This window comes from Ziziphus jujuba, chromosome 3 (genome assembly GCF_031755915.1).
Source record: "Ziziphus jujuba cultivar Dongzao chromosome 3, ASM3175591v1".
Classification (NCBI taxonomy): Eukaryota; Viridiplantae; Streptophyta; class Magnoliopsida; order Rosales; family Rhamnaceae; genus Ziziphus; species Ziziphus jujuba.
The window spans coordinates 26,494,629-26,518,595 of record NC_083381.1 but is presented as its reverse complement, the minus strand read 5'-3'; the positions used below and the strand labels follow the sequence as shown (position 1 = coordinate 26,518,595).

The window sequence follows — 23,967 nt, the reverse complement described above, 5'->3', positions numbered from 1 at the left end:
GGTCCTACATGGTTATTTTTAAAAGGTAATTAGTGTATATATATATATACACACACACACACACAATGATAATATTCACTTTAGTCAAAGATAATCATCTTAGTGTGTGTGTGTATATATATATACACAATGATAATATTCACTTTAGTCAAAGATAATCATCACAAACTTCAAAAATCCCAAAAACTGTGGACGAAACCCATCAACAATCACCTAATTATCAATTCAACAAAATCATTCGCTACAATATTATCTCAGACTTTTTAATCCCTCTATCTCTACAAAGAGGGAGTAGCAGAAAGTAAAAGCCAAAGGTTATAAAAATATATATGTAAAGAAAAACCAAAAAAGAGAGAGAAGGATATCAGGTTCAGTTTTCCAGAAATCCAGAGTACCATCTTTGTCTTTGTAATCTGTCTTTCACTTTGATGTATAAAATGATGATACAAAGACTATCCTTTAAAAAGTAGGGCTCTTTTTTAGGCAAAAATCCATATTGAAGTTCTTTTTCCGTAACCATATCTATCAGGAACAATCCCCATAAACACCATCAGATTCCAGTTTGTCCATTCCTTCTTCCAACAAGATCTCCTTGTAACGGCACTCACAGCTGCAAAATGCTTTCTCACCCCTAAGAACACAAATTACATAACAATTAGCTATAAACCCTGAAAATCTATAAAGATTATTTCATTGATAACCAAAACAGAGCTAATCCAATCGATAATTATGCCACAAACTACAAGTTCTACTACTATCAAACACCTACGCTTGAGCAGAATTTAGAATATCCCACAAACTCAGCAGAACACATCCATTAAAGAATCCAAAACAAAAGTCAATTCGATTACAGTATGACTTGCACAATTGGAAAAAGAAATATATAATAGATTAGTAAAACTTAAAACAAAGAAAAATTTGCTTTAAATTTGAACCGACCTGTACATGTAAATATCCTTTCCTTGCCCAAGGTTCTTCTTGCATGTGAAGCAGAAGCTGAGGAAACTCTCAGAAGGAAAGCTTGAGCTTTGAGAGACAAAACCATTATCTTTCCTGCCTGTAGAGAATCCCACAACACCACAGCAGCTTTCCACAATGCAATTATCAAAAATATGAGTGGTTTTTGGGTTAGGACCATGGGTTATTACACAGGTATAGTCCTCAGAAAGCTCCATTTCACTAGCAGAGAGAGAACCAGTGAAAACCCTTGGAGAGCTTGGAGTTTCAAGGCCAGAGTTCGAAGATCCAAATGCTGATTTCTTTCCCTGAGGTGATAAACCAGAGGATGAAGAACCCAATTGAGAATTCCTTGTCTTGATGCCAAATTCGGCTGGTGATTTGGGGGATTCAGATAGTGAAAGAACAGAAGGTGGCAAAGGAGGTATTTGAATCTTAAGCTGGGAACCAAATAGAACCATTCGGCTTTCAGGTTTGGATGGTTTCTGATCAGATTTTTCTTCATTGAGAGCATCAACAATGCCAAGACCGATACCTTTATAATCTAATTTGTCCCAATAGCGTCTGGTTTCTGGCTCTGGAGTTTTGGGGGTGTTTGTTTCGGACCAAAATGGGTTTCTCAGACCCGAAAATGGTTTGCTATCGAGTATGGAAGTTGGGCTCATTACAGCCTCAGTTTCAGAGAAACCTTTGGAAGTGAAACCGGTGAACAACCTTGGAGAACTGAAAAAAGAAGAAATGGGTTTTCTGTATTTCTCTGTTGGAGAAGGTAGAGTGCTAAAATCTGCCATTAGAGCTTGCTTACTTGTAGTTGCTCTAGATCTCTTCCTCAGCATAACTCGAAAACAAAAGAGAGAAAAGCTACAGACTTTCTGTAAATCCAATTAAAAATATATATATATATATTAATAAATTACCAAAAAAGTAAAAAGCTTTCAATTATATCAATGAGAAATAAAGCTCAAACAACAAAGACAAAAATTAAGGCTCACCAGAAAAAAGGGGATTTTTTTTCACCCTGAAACCGCCATCGATTCTCACCGTTTAACTTCCACAATTAGTTGAATAAAATTGAGATTTTTGAAGTTTTTTTTTTTTCTTTTTGAATTTTAGAGAAAGGTGGATGGAAAGATGGAAGTACAGTTAAACCCACCATTTCAAAAATACAGAGAAACCAAAAATCCCAAATAAAGTTCCATAAATCTCTCTCTTTTTTGGCTAGAACTCAGTGACCTCCATTTCTAAAAGACCAAGAAGAAAGAAAGAAAAATAAAAAGAAAATTACAGAGCTCACTTTTTCCCCGACTTTCTCGCCCTTCTATTTATCCTCTTAAATTCTTTCAGGAAGAAAGAATCACTCTTCCCAGAATAGACATGCAAAGCGAACCTCACCAGTCATGATCAAAGGACAAGACGTGCATGCATCAGAGAGAACACACCAGAAAAACAAAAGAAAGTTTGTATTTTTGTTCCTTTCTTTGGTTTTTGATCAGCTTTTCCTTTTTTTTTTTTCCTCCTTATTTTTCTCCTCCTTTATCTCCTTTTTTTTGTTCTTTTAATGATAAACCTCAGCAAAAATTAATTTGTTTCCATTCAGGCATTTACAAAGCTAGCAGACAACATCTAACTACATATATATATATATAGATTATCAATAAAACCCAAAAAAAGAAAAAGAAAAAAGAAAATACAATGTTAAATCCTAGCCTAACAAAAATAAAAATAAACAAAACCCAGTAATGAAAGAACAAAAAACGACCGGTAAAGATTGATCAGTGTTTTTCTCTATGGCTTTGTGTGTGTGTGTGTGTCTCTCTCTCTCTCTCTCTCTCTCTCTTTTTCCTTAGTGGGTTTTATCTTTTTACTCTTGCTTTTTTTTTCTTTTTTTTTTTTCCTTCTCCACTAATTCATTTTCCTATCATCATTCTGAAAAAAACCGATATGGAGTTGCAGAGAATGACAGAGAAAGGAGAGGCAAAACAGGGAGAGAGAGAACTATAAAAGAAAAAAGAAAAAAAAAAAAAAAAAAACAAAGCTCGTGGGATTGAGGGGTTGGTGGATGCTTATAAAGACGCGTGTGCATGGGAATCAGTGGGTTTGATAAAACCACCACCACTTTCCACTTTTACAAGTTTTTCACGTTCATTTTCTTTTTCTTTCTCTCTCTGAAAATTTTTTCAGAGCCTCTACATATTCTTTCTTCTTTCTCTCACTCAGTCACTGCTTCAAATTACAGTACCAGGCTTCAGGTTATCAGTGGCTCGGCTAAGCTAAGCTGAGCTATTCATGCGTAATTTTGGCTTTTTGTTTTTAGCTGAGCAAAATCTAAGCCGCAAGATGGGTCCCACTTTATTCTGATTTGAAGGGAGTTCACGGACCGTGCTGTAGATCAATACCATCGTAATATAACCCCAAGACACATATCCTACGTAAACCTAATACTGGGCCCCACTTAACTTCAGTTGAGGGGCCGGATTCCTGGTCCGACCTCTGGGCCCCACACTACATCATGTGTCATCATCATCTTCATCTTTTCTTTTTGTTTTTTTTTTTTTTTGGTAATAAAAAAATTTGTTAATTATTGTGGATTTTTTTTTTTTTTGGGTAAATAATTATTGTGGATTTATGGAGTTATCAAAACTAGTCAATCATGACTAAGTTGACTAAGTTACTGAAATACCCTAATGAAAGTTATAAGCCTGATGAATTATTAATGGGCAAGATTGGAAAATTACTGGTACAGAGAATCCAAAGGTTTTGTTTGGAAATGATAGCTACAACAGTGTGAATTATGGTCCGTGATCACAGTCCCAAGGCACAAACCATTGCCAATTACTGAGACCGAACAATGTTGTATTTTTGTCTGAACTTTAATCAAATTCACACCAAACATGCCCTCCATAACGTAATTATTTATAGCTTTACGTTAACCAAATAGCAACCATTTGGATAATATATATCCTCCTTTTTTCTAACTTTTCTTTTTCATTTTTTCATTTTTTTTTTCTCACTGGGTGTAAAATGATGAAAAATATGTAGCCAACAAACTTGTAATAATTTTATTTTGTTTTTTTCTTTGTTGTCCTTATTTTATAAGATGCCTTTAGCTTTGTTTTTATATAATGCCGTAGATATATGCTAGTCCACTATTTTGTTTAACATCTTTAAGTATAATAATATTTAAAGTGGGAAAAGATAACCTCTTGCATTAATTCGACTTTGATAAAATTTAGTTGAAAAACTTTCTATTTTTCAAAGTGCATAAACAATATTGGAATTGAAAGAAAAAAAAAATTATATTTTATTTTCCTATTAAAATTGTAGGAAGGGAATGGAAGAGATAATGGGATTTGAAAGAGTCAAAATAGTCATGTCAATAGCTTGACCAAGGACTTCTAGAAACTATACATAAAATTATTTGTTTATAAAGTCCCAAAATTTTCAAGTAATTTCCATTGAAAAGGTCCGTGAAATTGAGAGAAACAATAAATGGAGATATGTGTTCAGATAAACCCTTTTAATGTTTTGTGTTTTTGGGTCCTGGTGTTGGGATATATCTAGATTGTAGAACATTTTTGTGGGGTCAAATATGCACATGGACTGCGGCTTTTAATCAAAACAGACTATAAGAAAGAACTCATTAATATTGTGAAATTTTTTATCAACTTTTTTTCTTTGCCACCTCTGAAATTTTGTTGCAACTAGCTAATTGACACACCTTTGTATTAGCCTTTTCTATCCATACCAATAATTTATTTTTGCATTGTAAAAATCTTGACAAATATGTAAGTTCTTAGTTCTATAACAATCTAAACATCTTCCGAAAAGCAAATTATTATATGCAAGTGCAGTAAAAAGTTAACTTTAATTTTTATTTTTTTTTGTATTGAACCCCAATATATAGTCATTCATTCTGGATTATTTATTAGATGATAATGTGTATATACATGCATGTAAAAAATTGCATATATATATATATATATGTATTCATATATAGAACAGATTTTGTCGAATTATTTATATTTTATTCAAGGAGATATGATGATATAAACAATTAAAATGGGACCTACATTAATTGACATATTTGATTTTACATATCAATTCTTTAAAAAAATATTTTTTAATATCAAAATATAATATGGGAAAATGAGCACTTTGGAATAGCATTTAAAATTCTGTGAGATCATATAGGTTTTATTTTTAATGTACACATCAATATATATCTCTTAATAGATACAAAAATTCTCTAATCACCTTAATTTTAATCAGATATTTTGATATGATAAATGTTAAATATTACCATATCAATTTAAATTCAAATAATAAAGTTTTTAATCTAATGATTAAATTTTTATTACGTAGGCATTTTAATTTAATTAATATAACAAACTTATTTTATATACATATATATTTATTGCTCTGAAACAATATGTGCGTATATATAGCATAGATAAACGATATATTTTGCCCAATGCATATATAATTGACACTCTCCAGTATCTCTATGCCCAGACTTGGATTATTACCCAACAACAACAACAACCAAAAAAAAAAAAAAAAAGGCCCATTCTTTGATTGGTAAATAATGAATGGCATGCCCGTTTTGACTAAATTAACATCTTGATCAACATAGTTACTATTAAAATATATATATATATATATATATATTATAAGTACTATATGAAGACGAAGCACAAGCGTATGTCATCAGAAATGTGAATCTTAAGAAGAAAAGAAAAATAACCTCTACATTATTTTTCTCTATAATAAATTTCTATTTAATGAATTATAGAGTTAATTTCATTTTAAAAAATTTTGAGAAATATTTGATACTTTTAATTTGTAGATTTTGCAATTTAAGCTATCAATTTTTAAAAGTATAAATAATATATTTTTTTATTTTTAAATTGTTTTGAATTGCTTCAATTTTCAATTTTAACCAAACAAATTGGTAACTTTTTTGTTTTTGTTTTTTTTGTTTTTTTCTAATTGATCAAAACTCTTATCTATTAAATATGCAAGTCTTTGAATGGAATTGACTCCTACTTATTTGGCCAAAATTGAAAAATTTAAAAATTAAGGATATAAATCATTGGTTTTAAAAATTAAAGATCTAAATTGTAATGTTCTATAAATCAAAAATATTTAATGCAATTAACTTTGAAATATATTCCTGCATTAGGTCAATTATTTAAGTCATTCTTAAATAAATAATTTCGCAGAAGATAGAGAACCTACCCTAAAACGCTATGAAAATAAAAGCTTAATTGACCATTTATGTGTGTGTGTAAAGCAGTCACTAGTCGCTAGTCAACTGGGTTGCATTGGCAATAATTTTTTTTTTTTCCCCGTTCAAAATTTCAATTTCCTTATCAAGCACTGTATTTTTTTAGTCTTGAAACAGCTCTCCCCAAAAAGAAATAAGTAGTTAGATCCTTCCAGCACTCTTTTTTTTTTTTTTTTTTGTGGGTAATAAGATCCTACCAGGATTTGCCAAAAAAAAAATATATTATATACATGTCCAATCAAATAATAATTATACAGATCATAATCGGAAAATTAAAAAAGTTCAAGATTGCTGACTTAGTTATGCTTGGAGGATCTAGATTTTCATTTCATTATCATGTGCATAAGAGTCCTTGAGGTTGATATTTAATTCTAATCATACTAAAAATATAAAATAATAACAGTTCATTCAAGTTAGAGTGATTTTTCTCTACTTTTTTTTTTTCCCCCTCTTTTGTGAAATAGTGGAAGAGATGTTCATGTACTGATCATGATGAGTAGGGATGTCAATGGGGCGGGGCGGGACCGATTTTTAAAATCCCGTTCCCGTCTCTGTCTCTGTTTCCGTGGAAAATTTTACATCTCATCTCAGCGATTTTCCTCCTTTTTTAAAGTGCGGGGCGGGATCGGAGATTTTACTGGATGGGAACGGGACGGGATAGTTTTTTCCATTTTGTTTTTTAATTGATATTTTTTTTAGAAATTTATATAAAAAATTTATTTTATGATTAAAATAAAAAAAAATAACTACAATGCAATAAAAATATAATAAAATACATCAAAGAACAAATTTACAATTATAATAAAATACATATTTAAAAAAATAAATGAAAAAAAAGAAAAAAATAATTTTACATAAATGAAATTTTATAAAAAAAAAATAATAATAAATAAATATATATATATCGGGGCGGGGTTATTATTTCCCGTCTCCGGCCCCATTTCCGACTCGATTTTTAGGCATTTATCCTGAGTCCGTCCTGCATCCCTGAATTTTAGCTAAAAACTGGCCCGTTAGAGGCGGTGCACCACGGATATCGGACCGTGCGGGGTAAATTGACATCCCTAATGATGAGCATATATATATATATATATTTTGGGTAAATTGGGGAGCATATATGTGTATTTATGATTGTATGCGTGTTGAATTATTTTAGCTAAGCTCTTAATATTTGCTTTTTACTATTCACAAAAAAAAAATAATTTACTTTTACTACTATTATATACTGAGATTTATTTCTGTTCTCATGCATGCGCATATTCACAACTACCAAACTTTTTGGCCTCTTTTTATCTTTCTTCCCCTGTCCGTCTCTGTTACAGTGGTTATACGTTTATTAAATGCATATATAATTTCCAATGTATATTCTTCTCTCAAATACCTATATATTAACTAATAATTAAGTTGTATTACCAAAAAATAATAATAATTAATTTGTAAAGATATACATTGATGGTCATACTTGCAACCTATGTCAAATCAACTTAATTAACCACGCAAACCCATAGTGACGTGTATCTCTCAGCCAAACAATTTAAAAAAAAAAAAAAAAACAATAATGACATATCTATATGCAACTTGTCCAGTGGACTTTTTTTTTTCTTTTTTTTTTTTTTGGATAAAACTTGTCCAGTGGATTTGATTGTATATAAACAAACCCTTGATAGAAATTAATCAAGCAAGGGTGTTTTTTTTTTTTGTTTTTTTTTTTTGATAAATGCAAATTTTAAAGTTAAAAAATAAATAGAAAAATAATCTGTCCATTAATTGAGATGGGCTCAAGATATCAAAGTTCATATAATTGCTGTCTTATATACGATTATTACAACTAATTAAATTCCATGTTATACATAAATTTCTTAATACATTTCTCTAGGCAAATCCCAAAACTATAAACATTAATATTATAAGTCAAAATCATTATTACATATTGGAACTTTGTTTAGATAAAAATTTCTCAATTATTCGTCATAAAGAAACAAGAGCTTAATCATGTCCTAACTTTTCTAATGGCAATTATGCTCCATAAGGGTTACTACCTAATAATAAAATAGTTTGTTCTTTAATTAAATCATAATAAGTATATACCTAAAGAAATGTTTCGTTGCACTCAAAACTTCAAAGAATATTATTTTATACTACTCTCACTGTACTGTATAGTAGGACCATGACATAGTAAACCAGAAAACACCAAAACTTAGAACCTAATGCACCACAAACTCCTGTTCTAAGCGACCAAAAGGTTTAGGTTTATAATAATCCTCGGTTATCCAAAAGATATAATGGTATCAAGCAATTAAAGTTACCTAAATCTTATATTAGCTAATCAATTTGTGCATACAACCTTTAATTTATAGAAAAATTTATAAAATAATTGAAAGAGCATTTTAAATTATATCAATCCCACATAAAAACACACTATATATAAGTAAAATATGTTTTCCACTGCGTGGAAATAGATCGATGTAGTCAGATGGATAGCTTGCAAAGTGATGCTTGCTAATTAATGGTTGAATAAATCAAAGCATGATGGGTTAGTCTGAGACAGTTTGTCTTGTTTCCTTTCCCTATTGGCCAAAAGAAAAGGACGATCTCTTAATTCTTGTAGATTATCCAATATAAGGCAATTTTTTGAAACATTAATTAAATTTTTTTAAGGAAAAACATTAAGTAAGGTGCAAAAGCATTGTTTAATTAATAAAAACTATGCAACAAAGTAAAGAAAGACAGCGATAGTTACTTTAGGGTTAGAGATGGAAAATTTTGTAAGAAAGATTATGATATTTGTGAAGGATTTTGTACCTCTTCTGTTTTTCCATTAAAAGCAGCAGTTACTCAACTAACAGTCTCATTACTTTGAACTTAATGTTTTTTTATTTTATTTTTATTTTTATTTTTTATGATGTAAGCCCTAGGATTTTTTTTTTTTTTCAATTCAAAACAAAAAAGAAAAGAAATAAGAATGGGATCCTAAAAGCTCAAAAGACTAAATTATAACTTAACGGGAAGAAAATCCTTCCCATGCAACCTAAGCCAAATTTATAACTAAGATTAGCTAAGTAATCTGCAACTCTCTATTACATTCACTAAAAGTATGACGGCTAGTAAAATTAGGATTTTGATGTAACCCTTAATTAATTAGGGGCAAAACGTTATAAGATTATGAAGAACTTTTTTTAATATTTATTTTTTTTATTTTTTATATGATGTGTTATATGGCAGACTATTATAATACAAGAATGAGAAAAGGGGACCCAAGTACTCCATTTTTGTTTTTGTGTTATTATTGCGAGTTGGGGTTTCCCTGTTAGGCTTTCCTTTTCCGATGGGTTTGTGGTGCTGGGATGTCTTCTCAAAGGAGGACTTGGAAGTTCGAAAAATTGGGTATAAGAAAAGGGATTTTTAATCAAAGCTCATCGCCAGTCCCCAATGGCCAAGTATAATTATTCAAAGATAGACCCACAAAGGACCCCACATTGACTTGGTCTTTTTTCCACGTTAGCATTGATGTGGACTGTAATTCGGTGAGGCATTGGGAATTCGGGACCCACTTGACATTGGGGTGTATGAAAAGGTTTGAGATGACCAAGAGTAGACACCACCCCCCAAAAAAAAAAAAAAAAAAAAAGAAAAAGAGTGAAGGGTTTATCGTTAAGTGTGCAGTTTAGTCTTAAGAGCTATTCACAAAAAAAAAGTGGTTTAGCCGAGCTGAAACTTAAAAATCTTTGAGACTTATTTGGGTAAGGTTCATAGAAGTCTCTGTTTTTTTGGTACTAAGGTTCATTGAAGTCTTTAAGGTTCATAGAAGTCATTAGTAGGAGGCTTATTTGTGAAAAGACAACTAAGAAATTGGTAACCGCAAGAATCTAACAGTAACTCTTTACTAAATCAGCCCATTAAACAAAAATATTCAAAAAAAATCATGAACAAAAATAATTATATTTGCCTATCTAGACTCACGCTCTCTGAAAGTGCCATCTTTCTGTATTGTCCAAAAAAAAAAAAAAAAAAAAAAAAAAGAAAGAAAAAAAAGTGCCATCTATTTGAAAATCTCATAAATAGATTCTCACCCTCCCTACCCTATCCAACCCACCTCAGCATTGGCTGAAGGACACTTGGGCATGCTGTTCTGTCAGCTCTTTTCCTACTACAACATTTTGTTTTATACATTTAAAATAGCTCTACCTTTTAAAGAATTTATAAATCCCTATTTGTTATATTCGAAACTTTTTCATGTTGACATCTTCTTTGTTAATCAAACAATATTTTTGGGTTGAATTTTGTTAATCAAACAGTTAAAACACCAAATAAATATTATTTACATTGAACGAAATAATAATACAGATTCATATAGTTTAGTTAATCAGCATGTAAATTCTTTTTGCAATGATAAATATCTTTTTTTTTTTTTTTGGTAATGCAATGATAAATATCTTTTAAATGATTGTTTGGTTGCAAATATAATAGAAATAATTAAAAAAAAAATCTTCATTTTTATAAATTTTTTTATATGGATCAAAGAAAAAGACTGTTTAATTAATTAATTGGCATATTTCAAAAAAAATAAAAATAATGGCACATGGAGTGTTAAATAATCTGTGTGAAACTTTAATAACACAGTAGTGCATGCAAAAATTTTAAATACAAAAATATTTACTGTATATAAATTATGTAATGCGCATATATGCAAACATGAGATATCAATCATGAAGTTTTGATTCTCCAATCCAATATTCATATATTTTTCTGATCTTATTTAATAAAATATGAAACAATTACCGGTCTCCGCGCATTGTTCCATGCAAAAGACACATACCTTTCACCTAAAAATAATAAATAAAATTTTTATAAAAAAAATTTGTAAAAGCAGTAGGTGCAATAGCTTCCACTTGTCCTTAATGCCACATGGGAAAGCTGATTAGTGATCAAAGTAGGGCCCAACAATGGGGGCCACTTTTCAGATTTCGCTTTTACCATAGGTTTTTCACTTAACCACATCATGGACCCTACCTTTTTTCACTAACAATCATGTCCTTTCTGATTTCCCCACGTGTTTACTTCTTATTTTATTGGCTGTACATAATTAATTCCCAGGGGTATAATCGACGCTGTAGCCGTTGTCCTTGGGATGATCATTTCTTTTCTTTTTATTTTTTTATTTATTTTTTTATTTTTTTATTTTTTTATTTTTATGAATTGGGATGTCCGTTTCTAAAGCTACTTGATTTTAATGGTCTGATTTAATTAACTGTATTTTCATTCCTTTAACCTTTTTTTTTTTTTTTTTTTCTCAGATGCTGATGGATCAAAGCTTGCTCAATCAGCACTATTTAATATAGCTTCTAAAATGTTATTTTGATTTTCAATGCAAATTACTTTTAAAAGCATTTTATTATTTCTCTTTTAAAAGTTTTGAAAAAAAAATAATGAAATGTGTCTTTTCCACAATTTTTTTTTTTTTTTTTTTTTGGGAGAAGTTGAAGCTCTGAAAGCAAAACAAAAGCTATCAAAGTTATCCAAACATGACTTTACTCCCCAATATTACACACCTATAAAATTAAAAAAAACAAAACGCTTTAGACTTTATTATTTTTCTACTAAATTTGAAAGCAATTTTTTTTTTCCAAAAATTCAATCCACACGTTTAAGGTTCAATGAAAATTAATTTGTACTTTCAAAATTTGAAAACTATCACTTATCCTTTTAAAATTTGAATAATTATCATTTATCACATTAAAAGTTGATTTTTGATAATTAATTTGTGAAAACTGTATTTTACCTTTATGTATTAAAATAAATATTACATTATTAAGTTATTATTTACTTTAAAATTGTGTACATTAAAAAATATTTTTTTGATAAATTTCATTAATATAATGATAAACAAAACAATTAAAAAATAATATATAAATTATAATTTTAATATGTATTATCATATAAAAAGATCATGAAATAAAGTTTTGATATTTATAAATTAAGGAGTAAAATAGAGTTTTATAAGTGAATTTAAAAACCAATTACAAAAGTAGTAAATGAGAAATTTTCCAAATTTTCATAATATAGATGATAATTTTTTAAAACGTTAATGAATTTATCAAACTTTGGAAATATAGATAAATAAAATGTTCCCTTTTATTTTTATTTTTATTTTTATTTTTTAAGTGAAAGAAATAGTGCATAATTACCATGGACCCAAAGCAAAGGCCCATTAAATGTAGACTAGTATAAGTGGACCGATAGTTTAGAGTACAGTAGTAGCGGAAAAAACTAGGCAGGTCCAAAACTACAGTGATTCCACTCACAAGTCACAACCAATAATACAACAATAAATACAGCTTTATATAGCTCAGTGGATGATGATGCAGCATCAATCATTATCTCTCAAAGAGATAATAAAAATAAAAAATAAAAAAATAAAAATACAGATTTTTTTTTTTAAATTTTATTTTATATATTTTTGGTTTTTGGGTGTGTGTTATTGATATTCAAACATCATTACCCATTACTCTTTAGTGGTGTAAATTAAAATTTTGTTGCTAAAAAGAGGTTGTTTGAAGACAAAAAAGAAAAAGTAGATAGGTACCGAGAAGATGCCCATGCTATGAGAATTAATTATTAACATTAATCTCTTTTACAAGATCAGCAACTCACATAATTAAGGTTCAGGAAACAAAGCAGAAAAGAATAGGAGAGAGAAATTAAAAGAGGTGAATGCCAAATTGGATGTCGTTTTCTTGCTAATAAATTAGCAAATTCCATTTATTATCCTAAGTACATAAATCACTTGCCCAGTACAAATTTATTGTCTTTTACTCCATTTATAATCATCATCAATTGCATTTTTATGTGGGTCTATCTTTGTGGAAGAAGTTAATTGATTACATTTGATTGCTAATCTTATGATTTTTTTTTTTCCTTATTTTCTTTGGGGGTGACTCTTAGAGATAATGTGTGCTAATAATTTAGAAAAATCTAGTTAATAATAACTAATATTTTATTCAATCAAGACCCTCATGGGATTTCATGATACCCAATTTCAGTTCATGAACAATAAAAAAAAAATGATGCAGAAAACTTTCATATCATCTGATATGACATCTCATATAAGATTTATAAAAATCTTTGCAAATAGTTTGCTCCTAGGAATTGATAGGTTTTGATAAGTGCTGATTTCGTAAGCTTTACTCTATAAAATGGGAGACAATGTAGCTTAGTATGAGCAAATGATGGTAAAAAATTCAATGGCTATAATAAATATATTATACATATAGATCGAAAGTTGGAGCCCCAAAAAAAAAAAAAAAAAAAAAAAAAAACTTTAATATAAAAGCAAGAATGACGTATTGATTTGAAATGCTTTCGAGCCTCAGGTATCCCGTCAACCAATTGAGAAATGATGTAGACCAAATTTACGTATTGTGATATCGATAATATATATATATATATATAATAAAAAACATTCTATCATATTATACTAAATATAATTATCAAAAAATATATAATATAACAAAATACCATGGAGGTGGTGAGAGTGGTTGGGCTTGTTGATTGATTAATTTGCAAAGGTCAAAACCTATTAATCTATAATTTTCTTTTTAGTTGGCTATATACTTTAGCCTCTTATATTTGCATTTTTTAAGAATGTGGAACTGAGTGGCTCTCTCCTCATTTTTAGTTTAGAATTGTTTTGTAATCCCAATAAAAAATAGGATATATATTTTTATTATAGCAAAAGAAAAAAAGAAAAAAAGAAAAGAAAAGAAAAAATCACAACAATATTTTAAATTGAAAAGTATAATACCTGGGTTGTTACAATTATATATGCTACTACAATTTGCATATGAACATGCAAAATATGATATTGTTGGATATAGATCTTATGTCTCATTTTTCTTAACCCAATTTCTTTCCATTAATGATATAATACCTTTTTATTTAAAAATATTAACGCAAAATAAAATGAAGGTGAAAAAATTAACTACTTAAAAAAAAAAAAAAACAATATAGTACGATTTTATCACTAATGAGGACAACAAAATTTCCCATTGGATGTTGTTTTCTTCGTTTTTCTTTCTTGGACTAAACCCAAAATTTGAAACATGGGCCTGTCTCCGGCAGCCCATCATACTATCCATTCTTCTTCATCGGAGAGATCCATTTGTAGAATACAGGATTGTTATGATTATTATTTTATTTTTTCTGATCTTGCATACAGGAATTTTTCCTAAAAATATTTTCATATACTACATTAGTCATATATTACACCCCCCAAAAAAAAAAAAAGTCCATTAGTCCTAAATTAAAAATGCCAAGAAAGAAAAAAATAAAAAAAGAAAAAAGAAGCGTGGTTTCTATGCATTACGTGGCATAAAACCAGACTGAGATGTTTTAAAAGCAAAAAAGCTTTTGAAAGCTGTTTTAATTAGAAGGACCTGTAGAAATCTATTTGGCAATAAGGACCGGTAGAAATCAAGCAAACATAAGCTTTAGATGTACATAAATTTTCCTAAACAACATTATTGTACAGAAAAGAAGCAGGTGCTGGACTTTCGGGTTAAAATTTGGTCCACCTGATCAACTTCTGATTTTTGTTACATTTTAGGCATTGGCTTGGACATGGTTATTCAAAATTGCTTTGTTCTTTGCAGAAACATTTTTTAAGAGAAACGCACACACACATATACGCACACACACATAACCAAAAAAAAAAGAAAAAAAAAAGAGTAGTTTGCATAAAGTAGGTTTGTGATCTGAAAAGAAAGCAATGATTGGAATCATATCCATTACAGAATCTTATTAGTTAATAAGAAACCATTGACAAAAAAAATGTCACCTAATTTAACAAAACCCATACACTTATCAGCAACCCTTCAATTAGAAATATCAATCTTTTGCAGTATCTCTGAGACCCCCAATCCTCAAAAGTCTACCAAGGCCACAGAAGCATCACCAAATGTTGAAAAATCTATGAACACCTTAAATATGGCCATTCTAAATGAACCCCTACAAACTAATCATGAGCATCATCATTCAAATCAATCTTTGGTCCAAAAAGTATAAATAATTGGGTTCCCTGATCTTTGCCATAATAACATACAGCAGGTAAGTAATAAATTGGCCATCACCATGAATTCGAATCTGCATGTTACTGGTAACAAAGAAAGGTAGAAAAGAGTTTTTGCCAAGGAATTTTTCCAAATACCCATTATCAAAATATAAGAAAATTGCACAACCATTCCAATTATTTCCATACTTCAACAACAACAAAAAGATTATCAAATTAGGACAATACTACTAGTTCATGGAATAGGATCAGTGGACAAAAGACTGTACAAAATCAAATCTTGAATTGCCCCTTTATTATAGCCAAACTTTCTCAAAACACCTTCTTTTTGGAAACCAAGCTTTTCCAAAACCCTTTGAGAAGCTATGTTCTGCAACTCAACAAAAGTTTCCATCCTTACCAAATCTGGGAATGCTTGAAAACCTTGAGAGATTGCAATCTTCACAGCACCAGTTGTTATACCTTGATTCCAATACTCTCTAGCTATGCCATAACCCAAATGGGCCCTACACCTATCCTCACCTTTCTCTGGCTTGATGGAGACAAATCCAATACAACAGTCGTTGATGCATATGGATCTGCAATATGGGTGTGGAATACAATAGGATTGGATGTAGGAAATTGATTCTTCTTTAGATGTGAGAGTCCTCAAGCGGGTGAATTTTGTGGCTTCTTCATCCCCTGCATACTTCAAAAAGTCTTCAGCGTCGGTGATCCTGAGGGGACGGAGGGTGATTTCCAATGAACTTTTTGCCTTTTTTTTTTTTTTTTTTTTTTTTTTTTTTTTTTTTTTGTTTAAGCTGTTTTCCAATGCTATATCAGAGTTGTTGTTTAGTATTTGTTAAGCCTAGTGGCAGGCTATTTTATATATTAGTTGGAAAAAGAATTCCCACTACATAAACGGCATTATTTTATTTCCAAACTTATAATAAGAGAAATGACCACGTAACATCCCAAATTTAACAAAATGGTTAATTAAGAAAACAATTCAAGATTAAGAAAGGGGAAGAACCAAAATCAATCACAAAATATTATCAGTTGATAAGAAACTATACACAAACATGTCTCTAATTTCACCTTTGCAATACCCATATTTCCTTAGCAATCCTTCTTTAAGAAAACCAACCTTCTCTAATACCCTTTGAGACCCTCTATTCTCAACCTCTACCAAAGCCTCAAGCCTAACCAAATCTGGGAAATCTTTGAACACCTCAGATATGGCCATCTTCATTGCCTCTGTGACTATCCCTTGTCCCCAGTACGCTGCACCCACAGCATAACTAACATGTGCCCTGCATTTGTCTTCACCGGATTCCGGCTTGATCGAAACGTATCCGATCGAACGGTCATCCAAACAAATGGATTGACGCCAAGGGTGGGGTATGGCAACTTTCTCAATGTATGTCAAAGCTTCTTCCTTGGTGGTTATGGTGTTCCACCTTAGATACCGTGTTACTCTATCATCACTTGCCCATCTCAGGAAATTATCAGAATCACAGAGCTTGAATGGACGAAGAGAAATTCTTGAGAAGTCCATAGGAAATGAAAAATTATGAGTTTGAGATTGGCTTTCAGCCACATAATCATATTGCTAAAAATTTAATATGGATCCCACAATTAATTGACAGAGAATGGAAAAGTTGGGTTTGAGATTGGCATTCAAACACATAATCATATTGTTAAAAATTTTACATGGACCCCAGTCCCCACGATTAATTGACAGAAAATGAGAAGTGATTTTATTTTATTTTATTTTATTTTTTTGTGAAAACTGAAAATGAAAAGTTGAGTTTGTGATTGGTTTTCAGTCGCATAATCATATTGTTTGAAAATTTTAACATAGACCCCAAAATTGAAGTCAATCATGATGATCAATATCGATCAAAATCTGGTAAGGTGCATTGAACTTTCCTAGTTGGAGAAAATATACAGCTCTCCAAGTTGCCAATCTTGAAATTTTGCTAGATAAAAGCAAAGTATTTAAAAAAATGAAAAAAAAGAAAAAAAAAGAGACAATTATTAGTGATTAATCCAGAAAATATTATTACCATTTCCCAGTTGTTATTCAATACATGAAAAAGTAACAAAGCTTAATAAAGATTGGAAAAAAGGGTACAGAGTTTCTAATTCTAAGCAATAAATTCAGTGGATAAGAGACTGTACATAAACAAATCTCTAATAGCACCTTTATTATAGGTAAACTTCCTCAGCAAACCCTCTCTTTGGAAACCAAGTTTTTCCAAGACTCTTTGTGAGGCTTTGTTATCTACCTCAACATGGGCTTGAATTCTGACCAGATCAGGGAATTGCTTAAACCCTTCAGAGAGTGCAATTTTGGCAGCTCGAGTTGTTATACCTTTTCCCCAGTAGTCTAGAGCTAAGCCATAGCCAATCTCAGCCCTACACCTGTCTTCACCTTTTTCTGGCGCGATGAAGACACAGCCTATGCAACGGTCATTGATGCATATGGATCTGAAATAAGGATGAGGGATGCAGTGGTTCTGGATGTAGGAGATCGCTTCTTCCTTGGAGGTCAATGTGCTTAAGCGGGCAAACCTTGTGGCTTTGACATCACCTGCATAGATGAAAAAATCATCAGCATCAGAGAGCCTAAAAGGACGGAGAGTGAATTCCAATGAACTATTTGCCATTTTTTTTTTTTTTTTTTCACTTTGTGTTTCCAATGGTAGGACTTGGGGAGGGAGAGATGGTGTTAAGTACTTGTCAAACTGAGCGTTGGGCTGCTTGTTATATAATATTGTTTTTCTTTTCTGACTGCTGGGGCATGTTATACGTTAGTTGGAAATCATATCCCACCTTATATGGAACTTAGAAAAATATTACCTATATATATTAGTTTCGGAAGTTGGAGAATTTAATAGACTTTGTCATAGACCCAAAGGGCAAAAAAAAAAAAAAAAAAAAAAAAAAAAAAAAAAAAAAAAAAAAAAAGAAGAAGAAGAAGAAGAAGAAGAAGAAAAGCTAAAATTGCCTATCTATCCTGCAATTGAATAATGATACAAAACATCATTAGTATAGATAGCCACTTTCTCTGATATATGCATCAACAAGATAGCTAAAAATTAAGTTGTATTTAGATTCAACCAAATATTTAGATCTGTTTAGAGTGATTTAAAATGGGTGTTATTAATTGGTTTCAATACAAATAGCTGAAAAGTTAAAAATTTCAGTACTCTCTCCCTGCTAACAAGGACAGGAGTGGCATGCGTCAGTTTAGTACACAATTTTATGTTTGTAGATTCTAATTTGGATTTAAGAAAATAGTGAATTTGAAGTAGGACTACACATCTTAGACTGTTCAAAAACCATGTTTTTTTGTTTTTTTGTTTTTTGTTTTGTTTTTTGGACATGGAAATGAGATGAAATGGAAATATATGAATATTGTTATGTTAATGAGATTTGCAGACATTTCTTTTTTATTTTGGCACTAAATAAGACTTGCATACACACATATGGTCTGTTACTACTTTCTAGGAAACTTGCCTAGATAGATCTTGGTCAAAGGAGATTGCTGCTAAAAGCCATTATATTATACTACTACTAAATTTTTACTTTGACCAAGTCTATATGCTAGCTTTCCTTGGTCAGCACTCCAAGTAATGCACAATTTGACATCAAAATTAAAAACGCCGCCGCTGACCTCATTTCAGGGCAATCACTTCTGGCCAACTCTTTTTGGTGCATAAATAAAGAAATCTGCTATAAATAAACATTTTATATATCCTCCTTCATCAAGGAAAAAAAAAAAAAAAAAAAGTTTTCTTTCAAGCAAGTCTTATATTATATACTCTTCTATTATAATTTATACATACTGAAGGTTAAATATGGAGGGCAATTCTTGCAGGTCAGAAGGAATAGAAGGCAGGGATGGCTACCAATCAAGGATCTCTCTTCGGCCATTGCAACTCTCTGATATCGATGATTTCATGGTCTGGGCTACAGACCATAAAGTTGCTCGTTTTTGCACTTGGGAACCTTATAATAGCAAAGAAGAAGCTATAAACTTCATCAAAGATAAGGTCATCCCACATCCGTGGCTCAGGGCAATTTGCATCGATGACAGGCCAATCGGGACCATTTCCGTGACTGCGAATTCCGGCACTGACAAGTGTAGAGGTGAACTTGGCTACGTTTTGGGGACAAAGTATTGGGGCAAAGGAATTGCAACACATGCAGTGAAATTGGTGATTGATGCTATATTCAAAGAATGGCCTCATTTGGAAAGACTTGAAGCTTTTGTAGATGTTGAAAATGTTGGGTCTAAGAGGGTGCTAGAGAAAGCTGGTTTTCAATGTGAAGGTGTTCTAAGGAAGTACTTAATTCTCAAAGGGAAAACTAGGGACATGTTGATTTTTAGCCTTCTTTCTACTGAACTTCAAAGTTGATATAAAAGAAAAAAAATATAAAAAAAATTGATGTCATCTAAGAAAATGGACTGTCATATATATATATATATATATATATCAAATTCGAAATTTGTAATTTTCCATTTGATCTATCCAATGTTGATTATTTCATATAGTAGGCCACAGATGACAAAAATAAGAGAATTTGTGGTAGATTCAGAAAAAATTTACCATTTTTCCAATTGTTATTATGTACTTGAAAAATGTTACAAAGCTAATAAAGATTGTAAAGAAAGGGAAAGAGTACAGTTTCTAAAGAATAAAATCAGTGGACAAAAGACTATATAAAAACAGATCTCTAAGAGCCCCTTTGTTATAGGTAAACTTCCCCAACAAAGCCTCTTTCTGGAAACCAAGTTTTTCCAATACTCTCTGAGAGGGCTTATTATCTACCTCAACGTGAGCTTCGATTCTGAGCAAATCAGGGAATTGTTTGAACCCATCAGAGATTGCCAATTTCACAGCTCGAGTTGCTATGCCTTTACCCCAGTAGTCTCTGGCTAAGGCATAGCCAACCTCTGCTCTACACCCGTCTTCTTCACCGGTTCTGTGGCCTGACGAAGACGCATCCTATGCAACGGTCGTTGATGCATATGGATCTGAAATAAGGGTGTGGAATACACCGGTTCTGGATGTAGGAGATTGCTTCTTGCTTGGATGTGAATGTGTTCAAGCGAGTGAACCTTGTCACATTTTCATCACCTGCATAGATCAAGAAGTCATCAGCATCAGAGAGCCTGAAGGGACGGAGAGTGATTTCCATTGAATGATTTGCCATTTTTCTATTTTTGTTTGTGTTTCTAATGGTATGAGAGCCGGTGTACTTAGGCTATGTTATATATATATATATATATATATCAGTTGAACCACAAGTTGTTAGATAGAGTAATGGTCTACTTAGGCTATTTTAAATATCAGTTGGAAATTACTCACCTCATATGCTACTGACAATATTTTTTGTATATGCATACTTTTATTTATTTTAGAAGTTGGAAAATTCAAAGATAAGGTCATCCGGTACCAAGGCAATTTGCTTTTGATAACTGGCCAATTGGTGCCATTTCGCTGGAAATTCGGGGTAATGGCAAGTGTAGATGAGGTGAACTTGGTTGGCTATGGGTTGAGGACAAATTACTGGGGCAAAGGGATTGCAACATAGGCAGTCCTAAAATTGGTGTGTGATGCTATTTGAAAAGACTGGCCACATTTTGGAAGATTTGAAGCTCTTGTAGATGTTGAAAATGTTAGTCTAAAAAGGAGGTGTTCTAAGGAAGTACTTCACACTATAGGGAAAACATGACTAAAAGGTGATTTTTTAGTCGTCTTCCCACTGATATTCCTCAAGCGTGGTTAAAAGATTATATCAAAGAAAATATGGACCATCATATACATCAATCAAATTCACTCTGTAATTTTCTTCTTTTTGTTGACTAATATATATATGTATGGCTTTTGCTTTGTCAAAATGTTGTCATCAAATCGAAAATGTTTGTTTCATTTTACAAGAAATGTAATGGAAACTTGTTAGTGTCCAAAATGCAACACTTTGTTGAATGCACTTAGCTTTCAGTTTGTAGACTCATTGTGATGTGTAATTTTGTATAGTTGCATCAGCATTAGTGTCATATCACAAAGATTAAATCGGATAAAACGGATTTATACTACAAAACAAATTTGCCAATTGTGGTTCAAATTGGCGTGATTGGTTTTGTTAAAGAATTGTTGTTGCAGTCTTCGTTGGGATTGCAGTAAAAAAAGTAAACAAATGAATAATAAAGTGGTGCCTAGAAAGCTCTCCAATTAGACAAATAAAGTTTCTGTCGTTGTCATTTTCAAAAATAATATATTTTTAGTTTGGGTTTTGTTTACTGTATTCGTTATCCTTGAGGCAAAAGGCATCTAAAATTAATGGGGAAAAAAGTGGTTTTTTTATTTTTATTTTTATTTTTTATTTTTTATTTTTATCTCACTCTTTCTTTAATTTAACCGCTGAAGTTTATTTAAGAGGGTCTTGGTCGAGTTAGCTAGGAAAACAAGACACATCTTATAGGGGGTCAACCTTGGTGTAAGATCAGAAATGTGGGGAAGCTCTTGCATATCAGATGGAAAAGGTGATGTAGAATTCTCCAAGATCTCACTCCGTCCGTTTGATCTATCTGATGTTGATGATTTCATGGAGTGGGCCACTGATGATAATTTATGGTGACCAGTTTTGCCCATGGGGACCTTATACTAGTAAAGAAGAGGGCAATGCATGAACTTTATCATCAATGTTATTATCCCCCATCCATGGTTCAGGGCAATATGCCTTGATGACAGACCAATCGGTGAAATTTCCGTGACAGATCAATCGGGGTGACGACAAGTGTAGAGCTGAAATTGTGTATATTTTGGTCTTCAAGTACTGGGGGCAAGGAATTGCAACCTATGCTGTGAAATTGGTGGCTAATGCTATACTTTGGGAATGGCCACATTTGGAGAGACTTGAAGCTTTCATTAATGTAGAAAATTTGGCCTCTCAAAGAGGGCTAGAGAAGGCTGGGTTTCAGAGAGAAGATATTCTAAGGAAGTATTATTACGAAAACCAAAGGAGAAACCAGGGACACGGTTTTGTTTAGTCTTCTTTCTAATAATGTGTCACAAATTTAATGTCATTATTATATACATTGCCCCAGAAAGCTACTTTGAATCCAAGTTTTTTGTGTGAGAAATGTCTACTTTGAATCCAAGTGTTTTGTGTGAGAAATGTGGTTGATGTAAAACCGTGTTAGTTGTTTCTCTCTATACATTTAGTGCGAAATTGTACAAATTAAGCTTTAAGATTTGGAAAAGGTCAGAAAGTAATTGCAAATAAGACAATGGAAAAAAGCAGTGGACATTTAGAGGTACACCAATAAAAGTATATTTACCTGACTTTGATGGTGAAAGACGGAGGAAATGGTAATACAAATTACCTTTTTAAGTATTTACAAAAAGATAAAAAGTTACCTTTCTACGTCTACTAAGTGCTTATTAAATGCCTCAGCCAAAAAAAAAAAAAAAAAAAAAAGCCTATTAAATGCATTAATCACTATTTGGGATTTGTCTGTAAAATCTTGTTATTTCACATAGAGTTTATTATGACTCTTGGCAAAAGATATCCATTAAAATTTTGCCCAAATATGTAAACATTCATGGGCGATCATTAAAAGGAAAAGCTAAATGAGGAAGAACTGCAAGTAGTAATGGTAATACGAGCTTTCATGGATTTTTTATATGTATCATGATCTTTATTTTAAGGAGATAATATTTAAAAAGTAATTTTAATAGATTCTTTTCTAATGTAAAGTATTGGTTTGACCTTTTAAATATAGAAAGTTAAAATTATTTTTAATTTTAATATTATAGAAATTTAATTGAATATAATATATTTTTTATGTTAATATTATAATATTTAAAAGATATATAATTTATATAAAATAAAAAAAATTACAAATAAAATAATAAATATTTATAAAAAAAATTAAAATAAAAAAATTAAATAAAAAATTTTGTTAGAAAATATTTTCAAATCTTATTTTAAAAGTGCTTTTTATTATAAAAAAATATATTATTTTATTTTAAAAAATCTCTTGACAATGCTAAGAGAAAAGTTTAACTAATTAAAAATAAAAAAAAATTAAAGAGTCTTCTTTCCAGTTCCACTGATTGACTAAAATATATATATTTGGCTTTTGCTGAGTCACAATGTAGTTATCCAATGGAAATGTTTTGTCTTGTTTTACAAGAGATGTAATGGAAACTCGTGAATGTCCGAAATGCATAAAAAGATGCAAACACTTCAAATGAATACCTATAACTTTCACTTTATAGGCTCATTGTGATGTGTGAATGAAGAATAAAGTGGTGCTTGGAAAGCTAACCAATAAGACTAAAAAAGGTTTCTGTCGTTTTCATTTTTTTAAAAACAATGGGCTTTGTACTTTGGTATTTATTAATTGTATTTCGTTATCTTTAAGGAACAGGGAATCTAAAATTAATGGCCAGCCTTCTAGTCCTGTGGTCAAGTGGATGAGTTGTGTCCACCATGTTACAGGTTCGAGAGAGACAGGCACAAAACATCCAGAAGGCATCCAAAATTAATGGAAAAGAAGTTTATTTAAAGGATCTTGTTTGGGTTTAGCTAAGAAAACAAGAAGCATTGTTAGACACAAGTTTTACAAGGTGGGTTTACTGAAGCAAAAAATCCACAC

The 23,967-nt window shown here is 31.0% G+C and overlaps 5 protein-coding genes and 2 pseudogenes across 5 annotated transcripts; 2 read left to right on the top strand and 5 right to left on the bottom strand.

The window, feature by feature from the left end:
- Positions 1 to 202: 202 nt before the first annotated feature.
- Positions 203 to 3,146, bottom strand: LOC107407937 (FCS-Like Zinc finger 8). The gene is made up of 3 exons (XM_016015277.4): positions 1,950 to 3,146; positions 940 to 1,829; positions 203 to 631 (listed from the first exon to the last, which is right to left on the bottom strand). Exons 2-3 carry the CDS (start codon positions 1,791 to 1,793, stop codon positions 526 to 528), a joined length of 960 nt encoding a protein of 319 aa, XP_015870763.1. The 5' UTR covers positions 1,794 to 1,829; positions 1,950 to 3,146; the 3' UTR covers positions 203 to 525.
- Positions 3,147 to 15,409: 12,263 nt separating this feature from the next.
- On the bottom strand, positions 15,410 to 16,146 carry LOC112490261 (uncharacterized; the record flags this gene model as incomplete). The annotated part of the gene is made up of 1 exon (XM_025069876.3): positions 15,410 to 16,146. A coding segment is annotated over one exon (603 nt), but the record flags the coding sequence as incomplete, so codon positions are not given.
- A 55-nt stretch (positions 16,147 to 16,201) lies between these two features.
- LOC107407581 (uncharacterized) lies at positions 16,202 to 17,187 on the bottom strand. Its single transcript, XM_048477894.2, has one exon. It carries the CDS (start codon positions 16,843 to 16,845, stop codon positions 16,330 to 16,332), a length of 516 nt encoding a protein of 171 aa, XP_048333851.1. The 5' UTR covers positions 16,846 to 17,187; the 3' UTR covers positions 16,202 to 16,329.
- A 137-nt stretch (positions 17,188 to 17,324) lies between these two features.
- LOC107408904 (uncharacterized) lies at positions 17,325 to 18,208 on the bottom strand. The gene has a single exon (XM_016016335.4). It carries the CDS (start codon positions 17,957 to 17,959, stop codon positions 17,438 to 17,440), a length of 522 nt encoding a protein of 173 aa, XP_015871821.1. The 5' UTR covers positions 17,960 to 18,208; the 3' UTR covers positions 17,325 to 17,437.
- A 70-nt stretch (positions 18,209 to 18,278) lies between these two features.
- Positions 18,279 to 19,816, top strand: LOC107407726 (uncharacterized). Its single transcript, XM_016015030.4, has one exon. The coding sequence runs from the start codon at positions 19,154 to 19,156 to the stop codon at positions 19,712 to 19,714; it is 561 nt and encodes a 186-aa protein (XP_015870516.2). The 5' UTR covers positions 18,279 to 19,153; the 3' UTR covers positions 19,715 to 19,816.
- LOC107407756 (uncharacterized) lies at positions 19,779 to 20,658 on the bottom strand (annotated as a pseudogene).
- A 1,071-nt stretch (positions 20,659 to 21,729) lies between these two features.
- Positions 21,730 to 22,384, top strand: LOC107407801 (uncharacterized; annotated as a pseudogene).
- The last annotated feature ends 1,583 nt before the right edge of the window (positions 22,385 to 23,967 follow it).